This window comes from Psammomys obesus, unplaced genomic scaffold (assembly GCF_907164565.1).
Source record: "Psammomys obesus unplaced genomic scaffold, mPsaObe1.curated_primary_1811, whole genome shotgun sequence".
NCBI classification, from domain to species: Eukaryota; Metazoa; Chordata; class Mammalia; order Rodentia; family Muridae; genus Psammomys; species Psammomys obesus.
The window spans coordinates 10,403,504-10,419,702 of NW_026596143.1; the positions used below are offsets into that span (position 1 = coordinate 10,403,504).

The 16,199-nt window shown below is 49.1% G+C and overlaps 1 protein-coding gene across 6 annotated transcripts; it reads left to right on the top strand.

The window, feature by feature from the left end:
• Positions 1 to 1,570: 1,570 nt before the first annotated feature.
• Pomk (protein O-mannose kinase) lies at positions 1,571 to 12,533 on the top strand. Of its 6 annotated transcripts, none has more exons than XM_055593457.1 (6): positions 1,900 to 2,002; positions 5,112 to 5,219; positions 5,464 to 5,554; positions 5,978 to 7,679; positions 8,632 to 8,918; positions 11,060 to 12,533. In XM_055593457.1, the coding sequence occupies exons 5-6, from the start codon at positions 8,640 to 8,642 to the stop codon at positions 11,828 to 11,830; spliced, it is 1,050 nt and encodes a 349-aa protein (XP_055449432.1). In that variant the 5' UTR covers positions 1,900 to 2,002; positions 5,112 to 5,219; positions 5,464 to 5,554; positions 5,978 to 7,679; positions 8,632 to 8,639; the 3' UTR covers positions 11,831 to 12,533. The 6 variants fall into 6 exon arrangements, with proteins under 6 accessions (XP_055449433.1, XP_055449432.1, XP_055449435.1 ...); XM_055593460.1 differs by having other exon boundaries at positions 6,300 to 7,679; XM_055593461.1 differs by having other exon boundaries at positions 7,523 to 7,679.
• The last annotated feature ends 3,666 nt before the right edge of the window (positions 12,534 to 16,199 follow it).

Sequence of the window (16,199 nt, forward strand, 5' to 3'; positions counted from 1 at the left end):
ACTCAACAGAGTTACTAGGGACTGTATAAGAAGACACATAATGGACCAGGCATAGCAGCACATATCTATGATCCCTGCATGCAGAAGTCTGCGACAAGTTCATTGTCAGCCTGGGCAACCAAGTGAGATTCTGCCTTGACAAAAACAGCCAGGCATGGTGATACATGCCTGTAATTCCGGCATTCCAGAGGCTAAGGGATAGCAAGACCTTGTCTCACAGGAACAAGACAGGTGCTTCCATTTGTCTGCACAGTCACTGCTCCTGCTCCTCCCCTCTGCTATTATATCTTTGTCTCTCAGAACCTCTGCAAGAACCGTATGTGCTCGTAACTGCTGAGCCATCTTTCCAGACCTTTACTGATAATTTGTATTTTAACATTTGTTTCAAGGGTTGTGTGTGTGCATCACTCAGCATTAGACTGGACATGAGCAGAGCCCTTGTCATCAGTTCTGAAGTGACCTGTGCTGGTTGGGATCAGATGATCAGCCTCTGAGTACTGGGATTAAAAGCAAGCGCCACCACACCCAGCATTTCCAGTACTTTTTGTTTTCATGGAGAACCATGTCAGTTCTCTGGCCGGGGACCCAGATACTCTTTATGACAAGATGCCCAGCAGTCAATTCACAAACATTCAAAATGCTGAGAGTTATAGATGGTTGTGAGCTGGCAGGTGGGTGATGGGCACCCAGGTCCACTGGAAGAGCCACCAGGGCCCTTAGCTACTGAGCCAGCTCCTCTCCAGCCCCTATTTCAGTCATTTTTAAGTGAATATTTCAGTGGCATCCAATACTGTCCACATTGTAATGTAACCATCACTTCTAACATCATCAGAACTTTTTCATCTTCTCAAACTGAAACTCTGAAATCATTAAGGAGTGTTTTTAATGTCTTTAATATATAATACAATTTATTTCTGAAATGCTTACTATTACACATTCAGGTATATTGTCTACTAGAAATATTCTTGGTGCTGGGGAGATGGCTCCTCAGTAAAGAGCCTGTGCTACTCTTGCAGTTTAATTCACACTTTCAAGTGTCTCTAGCACCCCTGGCCTTTGAATGTTACTGTGCGTGCACGAGCTCAAACACACACACTACTCAGTCTGAGAAGCAAAAGTGGCGTATAGGGTTTTTTCCCCACTCCTCTGGTGATAGACGGAACCCAGTCCTGTAGCATGCTGGAGTTAACACTCGTTTAGATAATAAACACAGACGTTTCTTTGTTTGTTTTATTTTGTTTTTGTTTTTTCCAAGACAAGGTTTCCCTTTGTATCCTTGGCTGTCCTGAACTTGCTTTGTAGACCAGGCTGGGCTCAAAATCACAGAGATCCACCTGCCTCTACCTCCCCAAGTGCTGTGGTTACAGGTGTGCGTCACAGCGCCGGGCTCACTGGTGGGTTTTTTAAATCCCTGTCTGGGTTTCAAATCTGGAAAGTAGATCAGTTTGGAAGTAGATGATATGTATATTTTAAACAACAAATTAGGTAGCGTTCTGTCTGATTTTCCATTTCGCCACCCTACCCTTCTCATCCAGTACAAACAGCAGTGTGTCACGTTGAGACCTTCCAGCCTTCACATCGCTTGAGGTTTGGACCCGAAATCTGTGAAGTTCAGCTTTGTGTCTCAGGTCGGAGTCCCTTTACCTTTTCAAATGCAGAGGCTTGGGTACCACTGAGGCCAGGTCTGCCATGGAGCTGAGGTTTCATTTCGGACAATTTGCTCGTGCTGCTGTTCCGAGGACCACCGTTTGGCAGCCACCACTTTGCAAAGTGTGGAACTGTAGACATGAAGCAACCCTCTGAGGCTCAACCGGGTTGCTGTGCCCAGGATTTCACCGGGTCGCAGAGCAGAAGCCGGAACCAGGGGCTGGGTGAGCGCGCCTGGGCTGCCCAGGGCGTCCAAGTGTGAGGCGGGGCACGGCCACCAGGGGGCAGCCCAGCGCCTGCTTCCGGCCGCGCGGCGCAGGCGTCGTGGGCCGCGAGCGGAGTTGGGGGTCGCCAGGTAGGCTCCGGGTCGTGGTGGAGCTGGCCGGGGTTCTGCGGGGCCTTCCTGAGCCCCAACACGCCTCCCCCACGCACACCACCACACACGCAGCCCCGGAGTGGGGTGGAGCGGCGCTGCGGGGGGGGGGGGGGTGCTCACCGCTCCCGCCTCCTCCGGGAGCTCGCGGTGCAGCGGGCGCTGCTACTGTGGGAGCACTGGCCCGAGCGGCCCGGCGTGCTCCCGCTTCCTCTCCCACACCTCTCCCTCCTTCCTTGTTAAAAAGCGATTTTTAGACGTTCGGTAATTTTGACGTCCCCGCTCTCTTGCCCGTAGAAACTAAACAACAACCATAATTTTTTTAAGTACTTACTGGAAAGTGAGGTTTAGTCAGAATTGTATTGGTGACACCAGTACCTTCTCAAATTGTGTAAGATATTCTGCATATTGGCAGTTCATGTAGTTTTCCTTCTTTTCTTTGTCTAAGCAGTGAAGACACAGCAGTTGTTCCTTTTGCACAAACAGCCCTGGTGTTTAAACAGTGCCAGAAATTTCTACTCAGCAGGCTGCACACACTCATTTAAGCGCTGGGTAGCCTCTTCTGTAACAGCCAGCCTGGGTGTCCGCCCCCTCCAGTGTCTGGTCGCTGAGCTTTGCAAGAACCTGAGGAAGAGTGTGGGTTGGAGGCAGCCCTTCCACACACAGGGGTAGATGAGGAGAGCCTTCGCCTTTCAGTCCCCTTCCTTCTCTGGGGAATGAGATTGTATCTACTCTCAGAACTGTGTTGAGTTTCATATTGTATGATACTGTGTGAACACTTGGGTTTAAGGATGATTGCTTTTTTTTCTGAGGGGGTTCAAATTTAGAGGCATAAAATAATGGTCCATAAGAAACAGATGTGTTCATGGATTGTCAAGTAATGAGGGTTCACCTTAAATTTGAAAACAGGAATTTTAGGGGCCGGAGAGATGGCTCATTGGTGAAGAGCACTTGTTTTTAGAGAGGACCTGGGTTCAGTTCCCTAATGGCATACCACTGTCCATAACTTAAGTTCCAGGGGAGCCAGCACTCTATTCTGACCTCCCTGAGCATGCTAGTGTTGCATGCAAGACAACACTCATGCACATAAAATAATCTTTAAAAAAAAGAAAAAAGAAAGAAAAGAAAATATGGATTCTAGGTTCTTGCAGAATTTTGTACCAGATGTTGGTAGCATTTGAGTGTGTTAGGGTTTGCTGCTCTAATCAGCTTTTAAAGGGGGACGGTTTGTTTGGGCTCAGTTGTGGGGATTCTTTCCATAACGGGTGACCTTTGCTCATAGCCTTTGATCATTATGCACATCATGGCAGGGGAGAGTGGTGGAGGAGGGATCTGACTTCACAGCACCCTAAAAGCAAAGAGTCACAGGCTGAGGTCCCAGCATCTCCTTCCTGGTCACACTGTTACTGACCCAAGCTTCCTTGGAGCCGACTGTGCCTCCTTAAGGTGCCACCGCTCTCTGGAGCGCCAACAGCTGGAGACCAAGTTTTTAATGAGTGCACCTTTCGGGGACACTCATCCAAATCATGGGAGTGTGAGAGTGTATGTGGGGCTGAAGAGTGAGTAGTGGGTTTGGATTTGTAAGGAAGCGTCTCTGCGCTTCTGCAGAACTCTTGCAGAACTCTGGAAAGGGGCTGGCAATTTTGTATTCTAAAGTGTGTGTGCCTGTGTGTGTGTTTCACACATGTGTCATGGTGTACATTTGGAGGTCAGGGTACAACATGGGTGCTGCGCTTGGCCTTCTGCCTTGATTGAGCCAGGATCTCTGTGGCGTGCCACCATGTGTCAGGCCAGCAGCTTCTCGGTATCTGGTTTCCAGCAGCAGAGGGATTACAGGGGCATCTGGCTCCTCTTGGGTTCTGGGGATTTGAACCTGGGTCCTCACACTTTATCCACTGAGCTGTCTGCCCAGTCCGCCAGTGTTTTCTTAGGGAACACCCCTTCCTTCCTAAAACTATGAGCTCTAGGCTCCGTGAAGCTTGCATTCACTCAGTGGCAAAGTCAGATGAGAGGAAATTTGGGGTAAAAGAGATTTGACCCTGGTAAGTTGGTAACTGTGGCACTGGTGTGGTGAGACTGGATGGGATAGATGAGGGGCATTACAGGGCAGGTCCCTCAAAGAAGCAAAGAATAGATTCTGTGGGCATGCGTAAACACAAGGAAGCCAGCGGTGTGGGTGCCAGAGACCACGAAGACAGAGAAGTGCAGTGTGACTAGCCAGTTGTATGTTCTTACCAGGTGCCCACTCTGCACCGGGCACCGCAGACAGAACAGGCGAGGAACATCTTGGGAGCACCCAGCCTAGAGGGGAGAGGGCCTACACGCCTCCTAAAGGATTTCTTTGAGACTGGAGGAATGTCTGGGGGGAGGGTGGAACATGGCGGGTGTATGTGGGGGGTTCCAGAGCCTGGAGCATCACGGGTGGGCAGATTGGTTTGGAAGGGTCGCCCTCCACACCAGACGGTGACTTAACCATATGCACACAAGGAAACACGTACACATTTTGTCTCGCACCAGGGAGGTTGTGAATGCCTGTAATTCCAGCACGTGGGAGACTGAGGCAAGAGGGTGGGGTGGCTGGTCTGTCTGTACAGTGAGACTGTCTGCTGCCAAACCAGGTAACCTGAGTTCAGCCCTCAGGCTCCACAGAGTGGAAGGACAGAATGGACTCCTACAGGCCGTTCCTGGACCTCCGCACTCATGCCTTGGCAGGTGCTCCCCTCCAGAACTCAAATCAGTAAATACAGTTTCAGAAATTAAAACAACAGCAGCGGCAGTGCTGTGCTTAAAAAAAAAAAAAAGGAGTAAAGTATATTTACCACTCAGGCTGGTGGCATGAACCTGGGAGAGCAAGGGGCCTAAAAATGACGAGGTCTGAAGTCTGGCTCGATGGCCAGCTTTATTCAGAGCATCAGACAATGTACACTCTGAGGGTTAAGAAGGGTCCACCTGAGGAAAGTGTTCAATCACAAGGACAAGCTTCAAGTGGCGAAAAGAAGATTTCTTTTTTTTCATAGAGGCAAATGAATAGCAACAGCTGAATTAAAGTCACTCCTGTTCGCTAAAAACAGATTTTGTTCCTGATCGGTAGGTCTGAAGGGAGCACCTGGGAAACTGCTTTTCTTCCCAAATCCCCAGGTCCACAGTCGTGAGGCCAGTAACAGCAGCGGGTGAGGAGGGCACCAGCGGAGTTTCAGGGGTATGTGCAACCTTTCATTTCTTTCACAAAGATCAGGCTTGGGGGTATATAACATAGCTCAGTGGAGGGTTGCAGGCTGTGCCAGACCCCAGGTTGGATCCCCAGTGCAAGTGCCCCTCCCCCGCAAAACTATTTTTAATATATATATAATTTTTTTTTAAAAATTGAAGTATATTCAGGACAAGTGAGGATTAACAAAAACTGAATTAGTTGGTCATAATTTTATTTATAATTTTCTCTTGAGGTATTTCATTAAAGAAGGAAGATCCTGTCCACTGTGTGGAGAATGGACTGGAACACAGAGGACCACACAGGAATTAGCTGTGGAAGGCCAGGTAAGAGGTGCTGGTGGCCTACGCCATGGCCGAGTGAGGAGAGGGCAGCCATCAACGGGCCTGAGAGAATCAGACAATGCAGTAGGTAGGGCCTGGCTGCCTGTGAGGTCCAGCGAGGGAGGAATTGAGTCACCCTGAGTTGTGACGTGAATGATGAGTAGCTTCTGCCCCTGTGACAGAGCACTGGGGATGGAGGGAGAGATCTGGGTGAGCAGTGGGCAGCCCAGACATTGGGCAGTGGGAGGCTGTGGGACAGATTTAGGGATTGTAAGCATCTAGACGGCTACCAGACCCAAGATGACCCTGGTCTGCAACACCTTGAGGAATATTATTCTCTTACGCCAGGTTTGGCCAGCTACAACTCACTGCCTGTTTTTGTTTTTCGTTTTTTGTTTTGTTTTTTTTTTTATTTATTTTTTATAGCGCCAAGCTAAGCAAGCATTTCAGCAGTGAGCTCTATCCCAGCCACTTATCTTAGTAAATGTTGTGTATTAGTAAATATTTTGAGATTGTGTAAAAACCATATGACGTTCAGAGTCTTGTGTCCATGAATAAATGTTACTAGAATTCGGCCACACAGGTTTGCTTTTGGACTCCGCCAAGACTCTCTCCACGCTATCGACAGAGCTGAATGACAGGCAGGGATGAACTCGTGCCATGCCGCCCCCTTTCTGCCCCTTCTCCTTGATGCTTGATTTTGACACTGACTCCCAAGCCTAACCATTTGCCATTTGACACTTTGTAGAATGAAGACAGTTGCGACCCTGTGACCTAAGGTCTAAATTGAGACACACCTGGTCCTTTTAGAGATTATGAAAGGTGAACTGGAAAGATGGCTCAGTGGTTAAAGTGCTTGTCATGCAGGCCTGTTGACCCCCAGAACCACCTAAAGACAGAGGAGAGAAGCAACTCCACAAAGTTGACCTCTGACCTCTACATGCACACTGTGGCCTGCGCTCACCCATACCCACAAGTTGTACACAGTATAATAATAATAAACAAAGTTTTTTTAAAATAATATTGTAACAAGATAACATTGTAAACAAGAAATGGCAGCAGCCTGAGTGGAAACAGTTGTCACAGCTTCTCTTAAGTCTCTGAAGATGACCTGAGGGAGAGGCCGGAGATGAGGATGAGTCCCAGAGGAAAGAGGAACAAGCCACCTGGATCTGAGTACTGCTGGGGCCAGTTTGGGGGGGCCCAAGACTGTGAGGTGAAGGGGCAAGATGGCCTCCAGGTAGCTTCCCTGAGAGAAACCAAGGTGATTGCAGAGTCTTGGTGGGCTGCGCACATCCAGGTGGCAGCACGGATGAGCACCAGCATTTTATTCTGTGGTCTGAGCAAAGCTACTGAGCTCTCAGTTCTCACTTTTCCTCAGAAGAAGTATCTGTTTGCTGTGCCGACACCTCACCCGTGTCTTCAAGGCCGTAGAAACGGGAAAGGAGATTCGGTATTTACTGACATGAATTCTGTGAAAGGAATAGATCTGGGGGAGAAGACTTGAAGTTGAGTTTGGGAGGTTTTGTTTGTTTGTTTTGGGGTGTTTTGTTGTGATGGTGGTGGTTGGTTGGTTGGTTTTTCAAGACAGGGTTTCTCTGTGTATCCCTGGCTGTCCTGAGCTTGCTTTGTGGACCAGCCTGGCCTCAAACTCACAGAGATCCACCTGCCTCTGCCTGCCCAAGTGCTGGGATTACAGGTGTGTGCTACGGCACCCAGTGGCATTCTTATTCTCTTAAATTGAAATATAATTGTGTTTTTATTGGGGCGGGGAGGAATGGGAGACAGCTGAGACAGGGTTTGTCTGCATAGCCCTGGCTGTCCCGGGCTGTAGATCAGGCTGGCCTTGAACTCAGAGCTCCACAGGCCTCTGCCTCCTGAGTGCTGAGATTAAGGTGTGTGCCACCACCCACCCGGCCTTTGACATTTTTTGTCTATGGGTATTTTGCCTGCATGTGTGTCTGTGCACAGTGTCAATGCAGTTTCTCTGGAGGCCAGAAGACACCATCTGATCTCCTGGGGCTGGAGCTATCAAGGTTGTGAGCTGTCATGTGGGACCAAGCTCCACACTGATGGACCCAGGCGTGTGGATGGAGACCCAGCCGGGAGAAAGAAGAAACTGCTGAAGGTACCCTTTTCGTCGCTATTGACTCTGGATCCCCATGCCTTCCAGTGTGACAGTCAGCTTGGAGCATCTCTGTCCAACACTTTGAAGGACAAGCATCCTTTGCTTGAGGATCCGTCCCAGGCCTATCCCCACCCAAGCCCCTCTGCCATGGCCCCTCCTTCATGGCCTGGCCCTGTTCTGGATTCTTTGGTCCCTACTGCCCATGTCTCCCGAGTCATCACTCCAGAAAAACCTTGTCACCGTTATTCTTGCCCACAAATTTGTCAACTCTTATCCCAGATTGTTGCCCAGGCCTCCTGGGTAGTCTGCACACCTCACAGACTGTCCCATCCTCAAGCCACCTTGTCCTCCTGCTAAAGAGCCACCTCTCCATCCTTCCTGGTCTGTCTCTCAGAGCTTGGATACTCAGCTAGCATCACTGAGGCTCAATCCCCTGAGCCACAAAAAGAGAAAACCTAAATGTTTTGTGGTTGCTGTGTTGGGGTTCAGGCCCAGGGTCTTACATATGCCGGAAGCTCCCTGAGCTATATCACCAGCTTGTTCAGGGGCTCTTGGGTGCCTTCCAGGGAGCACCCCAACTGCTCAGCTAGCTTCAGGAAGCCCTTGTCTGTTTGCTACAGTAACTATGCCTCTTTGTCCATATTCTATCCCAGTCACACAAATGCGTATTTTGCTTGTGTCTTTCTAAACATTCAGGCTATCAACTTAGTGTAAGCTACTGTGGGAGAAAAGACCAGATCTGGTCTAGATGAAGTCACATTTGGCTCGTAGTGAAGAGTAAGGTTTCTTAGAGCAGCTCACATTGTGGTTCATATAAGCCTTCAAGTGAGACAGACACCGGCAGAGCCCAGGAGCGGGTGTTACCACATTCAGCCCACTCGGGGCATCAGGACACCTCCGTGGAAATGGAAACAGACTGTGGTGTGACTCCTTGTCTCATGTTCTGTTGTAGGGACTGACATGGGACAACAACGCGGGAGCAGGACCGGCCTCACCCACAGAGAGGTGTCCCGGGTCGTTGGGCTGCTGCTCGCCATGGCCCTTATGAACGTGGTCCTTTACCTCTGCCTGGATCAGTTTTTCATCTCCCCTGGGCAACCCGCCAGGGACTCTGGGCGCTGTCCTCAGGGTTACTTCAGGATGGGGCGGATGAAAAATTGCTCCCGCTGGTTGTCCTGTGAGGAGCTGAGGACAGAAGTGAGGCAGCTGAAGCGCATTGGGGAGGGAGCCGTGAAGAGAGTAAGTGTTCTTTTCTTATCTGGGAGTCAAGGGCAAGAAGATGGCTTGGGGTAGGACTTTGAGGCCAACCTGGGCAGCATAGCGAAACAGTGACTTAAAAATAAACAAAAGAAAACAGCCATGAAGGGCCTGTGTGTGTGCCCTGGAGCCCAGCAGTCTCTCAGATCCTGAACTGTGGTAGAGTTAAACCATCTGGGGGAAGGGAGACGGGTGTGAAGAGAATGCTGTAGTATGAGACTGGAAACAGTACTTTTATGAGAGGGGCTCAGGGTGTAGCTCACTTAGAAAGTGCTTGCTTGGAGGCCGTTTTCAGCTGTGTAGGGAGTTCAAGGCCAGCCTGGGCTGAATGAGATCTTGTGTAAAAATACGTATTTTTAGAAGCACAGTTGATTGTATAGTCATCAGGCATAGGTGGGGTCACCAGTTAGAACAAAGAGGGAAGCCCTCAGGTAGTAAGTGTGCCAACCAGTCGTATGATATACAGTTTTTATTCATGTAGTTACAGAAGGAAATACAAGCATGGTAGGCCTTGATAGGCCTTGTAGAGTTAAGGAGAGGTCTGAGCTTTCAGCTTCCCAGCAGCCCTCAGTAGTCCATTCCTGCTCTGAGACAAACGTTTCTTCAGACGCTCACCCTTTGTCTCAGCTATGTGTGTTAAGGCAGAAGGCGTCCTCGTCCTGTGAGGTCTGTAATTCTCCCTGCACATGTGTCATCCTGACTTGTGTGCAGACAGGTGCACCTTACAGAGAGAAGCTCCATGCTCTTGATTGCCCAGTCCTCTGCAGCTGCCACTCTTTGTTTCTGTCACTGTCGTCCCTTCCCAGCGTCACATCGACATGGCAGGAAATGGCTCTTATTCATGTCAGCAGCTACCTGCACGCTGAACGCTATCTTCTTCTTCTTTGGTCCTTTCAGCTACCTTGGATTCAGTTGCTTCTTGCCCTTGGAGTCTGGTTTTCTGGTTTTCTTCATCTCCTCCGGCCCTCACTCCCGTTTACATTCCTTTACTGACTCCTCATCCCTCATCCCTCCCATAGACGACGGCTTCGCAAGCAGCCGTAGTGTGGAGGGAGACAGCAGTGTGCAGATGTTTGTGGCTGTCACTGCTGGAGAGAGGAGCTGTTACTGGCATTTGGTGGGTGGAGGCAGCAGAGGCCACCGGGCGCTTTGCACCACACAGGGCAGTCCTGTCCCTCAATGGACATCTGTGGGCAGAACGGAGACATGCTGAGGCAGAGGAAACATCTCTCTGTTCTCTAGACGTGATGTAATCTAGTACCTAGACCTAATCTCGCTATCACTTTTACATATTTAACAAACTCCCAAGCGTTCCTCCCTTGCCTCTGGCTTCGGGTCCTAGATCCATACCATCAACTGTTTATTTGATGTCTCTAATTGGAGTTCTTTGAACATGTTGGTATGTCCTGTTGGATCTCTCTCTTACTTGTTTTTTTCAAGACAGGGTTTCTCTGTGTAGCCTTAGATGTCATGGACTCACTTTGTAGACCAGGCTGGCCTTGAACTCACAGAGATCTGCCTCTGTCTTCCAAGTGCTGGGATTAAAGACGTGTGCCCCACCACCCCTGGGCTGTGTGGAACTCTTGTACATTTTCCTTTTAAGTAGATTTCTCACTAGCTAGTCCAGGCTGTCTTCAACTTCATCCTCCTCCTGCCTCACTTCTTGGGTTTGGGGATTACAAGTATGTGTCACCACCGCTGACTTGGCGTCGAATGACTGACGATCTCTGTGAGGCCTGCCGTCCCCCTCTTAGTGTGTGGCATTGCTTTCCACCCAGCTCCTTGAGCCATACACCTGAGGGTCATCTCGAACCCCCATCCCGCTCTATCAGCCAAGAGCAGGCGGTGCTCTGTTACCCTGTGGTAGGTGACAGCTCTTAGGTTCTGTGTGGCCCCCGGAAGAGTCTGTGATCTCCCTTTCTTCCCCATCCCAGTCAGCTGCTCAGCCAGCTGAGTGTTGTGCATTTGTCTTTGCAGCCTTGGGTGGCAGGGTCTGGTCTGTTTCTGGTTAATCTCTGTGTCCTCTGTACCACGCCTGCCTCCTAGGAGGTGTCTGATCTCAGCTTGCCTTGGCGAAAGTCCAGACATGATGTTCTCTGCGGTCCTATTTTGTCCTGTTTCAGGTCTTTCTGTCTGAGTGGAAGGAACACAAAGTTGCCCTCTCTCGGCTGACCAGGCTGGAGATGAAGGAAGACTTCCTCCACGGACTACAGATGCTGAAGTCTCTGCAGAGCGAGCACGTGGTCACGCTGGTTGGCTACTGCGAGGAAGACGGCACCATCCTTACCGAATACCACCCCTTTGGTTCCTTGAGCAACCTGGAAGAAACGCTAAACCTTTCAAAGTACAGAGACGTGAACACCTGGCAGCAGAGGCTGCAGCTGGCCGTGGAGTACGTCAGCATTCTTAACTACCTGCACCACAGCCCCCTGGGCAGGAGGGTCATGTGCGACTCTAACGACCTACCCAAAACCTTGTCCCAGTACCTGCTGACAAGCGACTTCAGCATCGTGGCAAACGACCTGGACGCGCTGCCCCCGGTGGACCGTGACTCTGGGGTACTCGTGAAGTGTGGCCACAGGGAGCTCCACGGGGATTTTGTGGCTCCAGAGCAGCTGTGGCCCTATGGAGAAGGCATGCCCTTCCAGGATGATCTCATGCCCTCCTACGATGAGAAGATTGACATCTGGAAGATCCCGGATGTCTCTAGTTTCCTTTTGGGGCACGTGGAAGGGAGCGATATGGTCCGATTCCATTTGTTCGATATACACAAGGCATGTAAGAGCCAGATCCCTGCAGAAAGACCCACAGCTCAGGATGTCCTGGACACTTACCAAAAGGTTTTACATTCACTCAGAGACACCGTGATGTCTCAGACAAAAGAAATGCTGTAAAAATAAGCCATGGAGGCCAGCTGTGGTTGTGCATGTCTTTAATCCCAGCACTTGGGAGGCAGAGCAGGAGAATCTCTGGGAGTTCGAGGCCAGCCTGGTCTACAGAGCGATACAGAGTTCCAGGACAGCCAGAGCAATACAGAGAAATCCTGTCTCAAAAAACCAAAAAATAAGCCATGGAGTGATGGGCTTTATGGAGAAATGGCATTCCAGACAGTCTACTCTTGATGAGCTTCATGTTTTGTTGACTTTAGCTGTTCGGCCATGAAGGCCCATCTCTACATTCGCCTGCACATTTTGAGTGTTCTGCTCTCCCGGCAACCTGGATAGAAGTTGTGGAGCGAGAAAACCTTGCTCCACTGTGCTGCCTAGAGAAGATGCAGAGAATTGGTGCATATATACAGTGTTTAAAGGGAATGATGAAACAGTAATCTTGCAGCCATGGTGCCTACCCAGGTAACAGGTATTACAGACTGGTGGGAGATGGAAATCTTTAGATGGCCATTCGTGGAAAACAAAAACAAACAAACAAAACACCAGTTCTTCAGGGAGCATCTCCTAATTCAGAAAGTCCTGTCGGAAGATCCCTGATAGGGAACTTGCCTGGTTACGTGCAAAGCCGTAAATCTGACCCAAAGCATGCACATTTGACACACTCATGCTCAAAGACCATTCTGGGTGTCCAAAGTGTTCCCGCCCACCCCACCCCTTTTTTAATTTTATTATTATTATTATTATTATTTTTTTTTTTTTTTTTGGTTCAGTGAGGTCCTGGTCAGTGTTGGAGATGATTTCCCATGAAGCTTCCATGCTGTCCCCTCCCTTTGAACCAGGTGCACTATGGCAGCATGCTCTGGAGATTGTGAATGGCAGGAATGTTCTTCGGAAGAGCGAGTTGAGCGACCTTTCTTCGCTGCCTTGGATGGTGCTTTGAAATTCCTGCTGACCTGGGGTCTGTGTGAATGTTTTGTATCCAGTGTCCCTCTTCACTAGAAGTGCTAAGGCTCCCCTGGGCTTGGATGACTGAACACTTTCAAAATAAAACTGTGGAGCTAGAAATGATGGTGCCCACCTGTAATTCCAGAGACAGACAGGAGGAACCAGGAATTCTGGGCTATCCTGGGCTATCATGATCCTCGCTCCCCCATCCCAATTAAAAAGGAAAAAAAAAAAGGTCTCTGTGGTGCTGGCATCCCTATTTGAGAGATATGAGAGATTTGGTGAGTATTAATGGTCACTCACGGGTGCTTCCTGTCTCCCCTGAACCTGAGCAAGCAACAGAGCCACCTGCAGTTACAGATGGGGCTCACCTCAGAGCCTCCAGCCTCAGAGGTCTAGAGTGAAGTCCAGGAATTTACAGCTGGTTCCCTGTGCTGCTGCTGCTGTTCCTCCTACTGCTTCTCCTCTGAGGGCCACAGTTTGAGGCACATTGCCTCCTGGAGGAGATAAAACAGGCAGAAGAAATAGGCACCACTGGTTCTGTGTTGTCCTCTGCAGCCGTGGCTGACTAGGGGGTGATCTTGCTCAGAGTGTCTGAGCTGTCTCTTGGGGGTGCACAGGTTTCTCCATTCACTTTGGGTACACAAAAACTCCACCAAAACCCACTGGCTTAAGGATATTATTAACAAGGGTTGACCAGGGTGTGGAGTGATTGGAGCCCTTACTGTGTTTGCAGGGGCATGTTGGGGAAACAGTCTGACAGTTTTTCAGAAAGTTTAAACAGAGTTATCATGTGTCCCAGCAGTTCTTCCAAGGATATACCCAGTAGCATCAAAAACATGTTCACATTATCCATTAACATTGATGGCACAACTATTCATAATGGACAAAAGGTGAAAAAAAACCCAAATGTTGGTCAATAATAAAGTATGTGGTATATCCATAAAATGGAGTTATTCAAGCTTAAAGAATGACATCCCAGTGAATGCTGTAGTTACTGAGCCTTGAAAACGTTCTGCGTGGAAGAAGCCTCTCATAGAAGCCGGTATATCACATCCTTGTATCTGGAAGATCCAGGCCTAAAACCATCGAAACAGGGCTGGTAGCAGGGCGCAGCTGAAGACAAACTGATGAAGTGTGCTAAGATTACACGGTGGAAGAGGGTTACACAACCCCAGTACTCAGCACTGAGTTGTACTCAAAGGGAAAACCTTTAAAGGCTGACCACAAGGCTGAGTGTTTCTGGTCCTTTAACTCGAGGGCAATCCCAATGGAATGGAATGATCCGAAGTACTAAGTCCTGAGAGGCCACTGAGTACAAATAAGAATATAAAACACTAAATCTTAATTCTTTGTCCTGCTTCATGGACACTGTGTTCACTTAGAGTCCTCACTTCATATTAACAAGAAGCTGTCACTTGACAAAAATTTGGGAAAAAAATAAACGGAAACATCAGAAGAGAAGTGAAACGTGACTAAGAACGTTGCCATAACAACTGGTCCGCTGTGCCTTCGCATGCCTCTGCAAATGGGTTTTCAGTGCTCCAAAAGTCTTGGCTTGGTATTCTAAAGTCCCAAAAAGATTAAAAAAAAAAAATTATTTTACAGTTATTTCGTATACAGAAGGGAGAAGACAAACTAAACACACAAAACTGGAATTGCAGGTGGTTGTGAACCAAACTGAACCTGAATCCCAAGAACAGTAAGCACCCTTAGAGTCTAGCCTCATGAGTTCGCTTTCTGTTACTCGTTTCTTAACTAATGTATGGGAGTGTTTTGCCTGCGTCAATGTCCGTGTACCACTTGTGTGCAGTACTGTGGAGGCAAGAGGAAAGTGTTGGATCCCCTGGAACTGGGGTCATAGACAGTTGTGAGCTGCCATGTGGGTCCTGGGTTTCAAACCTGTGTGTGTGATCTACCCCAGTGACTTGGAAACTGGGCGTCTGTGGCAGCTCTTCCGAGTCCCTTTGCTGCAGAGCTCCACAGGTACTTCACGCCAGCTCCCATCTGTTCCGGGTTGGTGTCTGAATCAAGCCTCAGCCCCTTGAGACCATCATTGATGTCTCTTGTTATTGTTTTGATTTGTTTTTGAATCAGGGCTTCTTAGGGTAGCCTTGGCTGTCCTAGACTTGCTTTGTAGACCAGGCTGGGCTCGAACTCCCAGAGATCCTCCTGCCTCTGCCTCCCAGAGTGCTGATTACAGGCGGGCACTACTGGGCCCGGCCCTCACTGATGTCTTGATGAAGGTGATGCCCAGGGCTTTCTTGGGCACCCAACCAGTGATTGCTTCAAAGATCTTGTGAACGAACTGGTGGGACTGATGGAACCAGCAGGTCTGTCTCCTCCTCCCCCCCCCCCCCCGTCCGGTCTTTCTGAGATTTGGCACCATAACTATATCTCCTGGTTACCTGTGTCCCAGGAGATACACGTTTTCATGGTCATTGTTATGACATCTGTCAGTATCTTTCTATACTGTTTTCCCCCCCCCCAAAAAAAAAAACCACATTTTTTTCATTGACACATAATTTATTATATCCATCATTATGTCTGAAACATTAAAAATAAGGACTGTAGAGACATATTCTGAAAGAGAACATTCCAGTGTTTTATTAAGCTCTCTAAAACCTTGCACTTAGCCTTTGCTTTTCATATGCCCAGTTAAGGCACAAGAGGTTCAGGTTGGAGTCTAGATTACATTTATTTCATCGAATTTCCATGTAAAACCATTAAGCATATGTGTTTTCTTTATTCCTCTACTAACAGAGTTTTAGGACCTTTTAAAAATATATAGTGTGACTTTATTTTTTTTAATGCAGATTGCAAGAATAGAAAAAAAAATTACAAAAACGGGAAGGCTAGAGTGACTTTTATTTCCATACAGTAAGGCAAAACTGAGTTTGGGATGGTTGACTAGGAATGACCCATAGACTAGACTTGAATGCTTGGCCATAGGAAGTGATACTATTCAGAGGTCTGGCCTTGTTGGAGGCAGTGTGTCACTGTGCGGGCGGGCTTTGAGGTCTCCTGTGCTCAAGCTATGCCCAGTGTGACACACCGTCTCTCCCTGCTGCCTGCGGATCAAGATACGGAACTCTGCTCCTTCTGCAGCGCCATATCTGCCTGTGTGCCGCCGTGTTTCCCACCACGATGGAAATGGAAACCCCTGAACTGGGAGCCAGCCCCAATGAAATGTTTTCTTTCTAAGAGTTGCCGTGGTCGTGGTGTCTGAGGACGACAGGCACAGGAGAGAAGCTCCGCAGTGGCTGCTGTTACTCACCTCTCCTCTCAGCACTGGGCTGCCTCAGGGAGCAGCAGGGGCCAGCCACACAGTGCTAAGAGTCAGCCCCTGTGTTAATGCTGCAGTCCTCAGGTGGCAGCACCTTGATCCTACAAGCACCCCCCCCCCCCCCCCCCCCCCCCCCCCCCCCCC

Coding starts and splice junctions, on each gene's coding strand:
- Pomk (XM_055593458.1), top strand. CDS start 8,640: ATGGGACAACAACGCGGGAGCAGGACCGGCCTCACCCACAGAGAGGTG. Junction 8,919..11,059: donor GGGAGGGAGCCGTGAAGAGA/GTAAGTGTTCTT, acceptor GTCCTGTTTCAG/GTCTTTCTGTCTGAGTGGAA.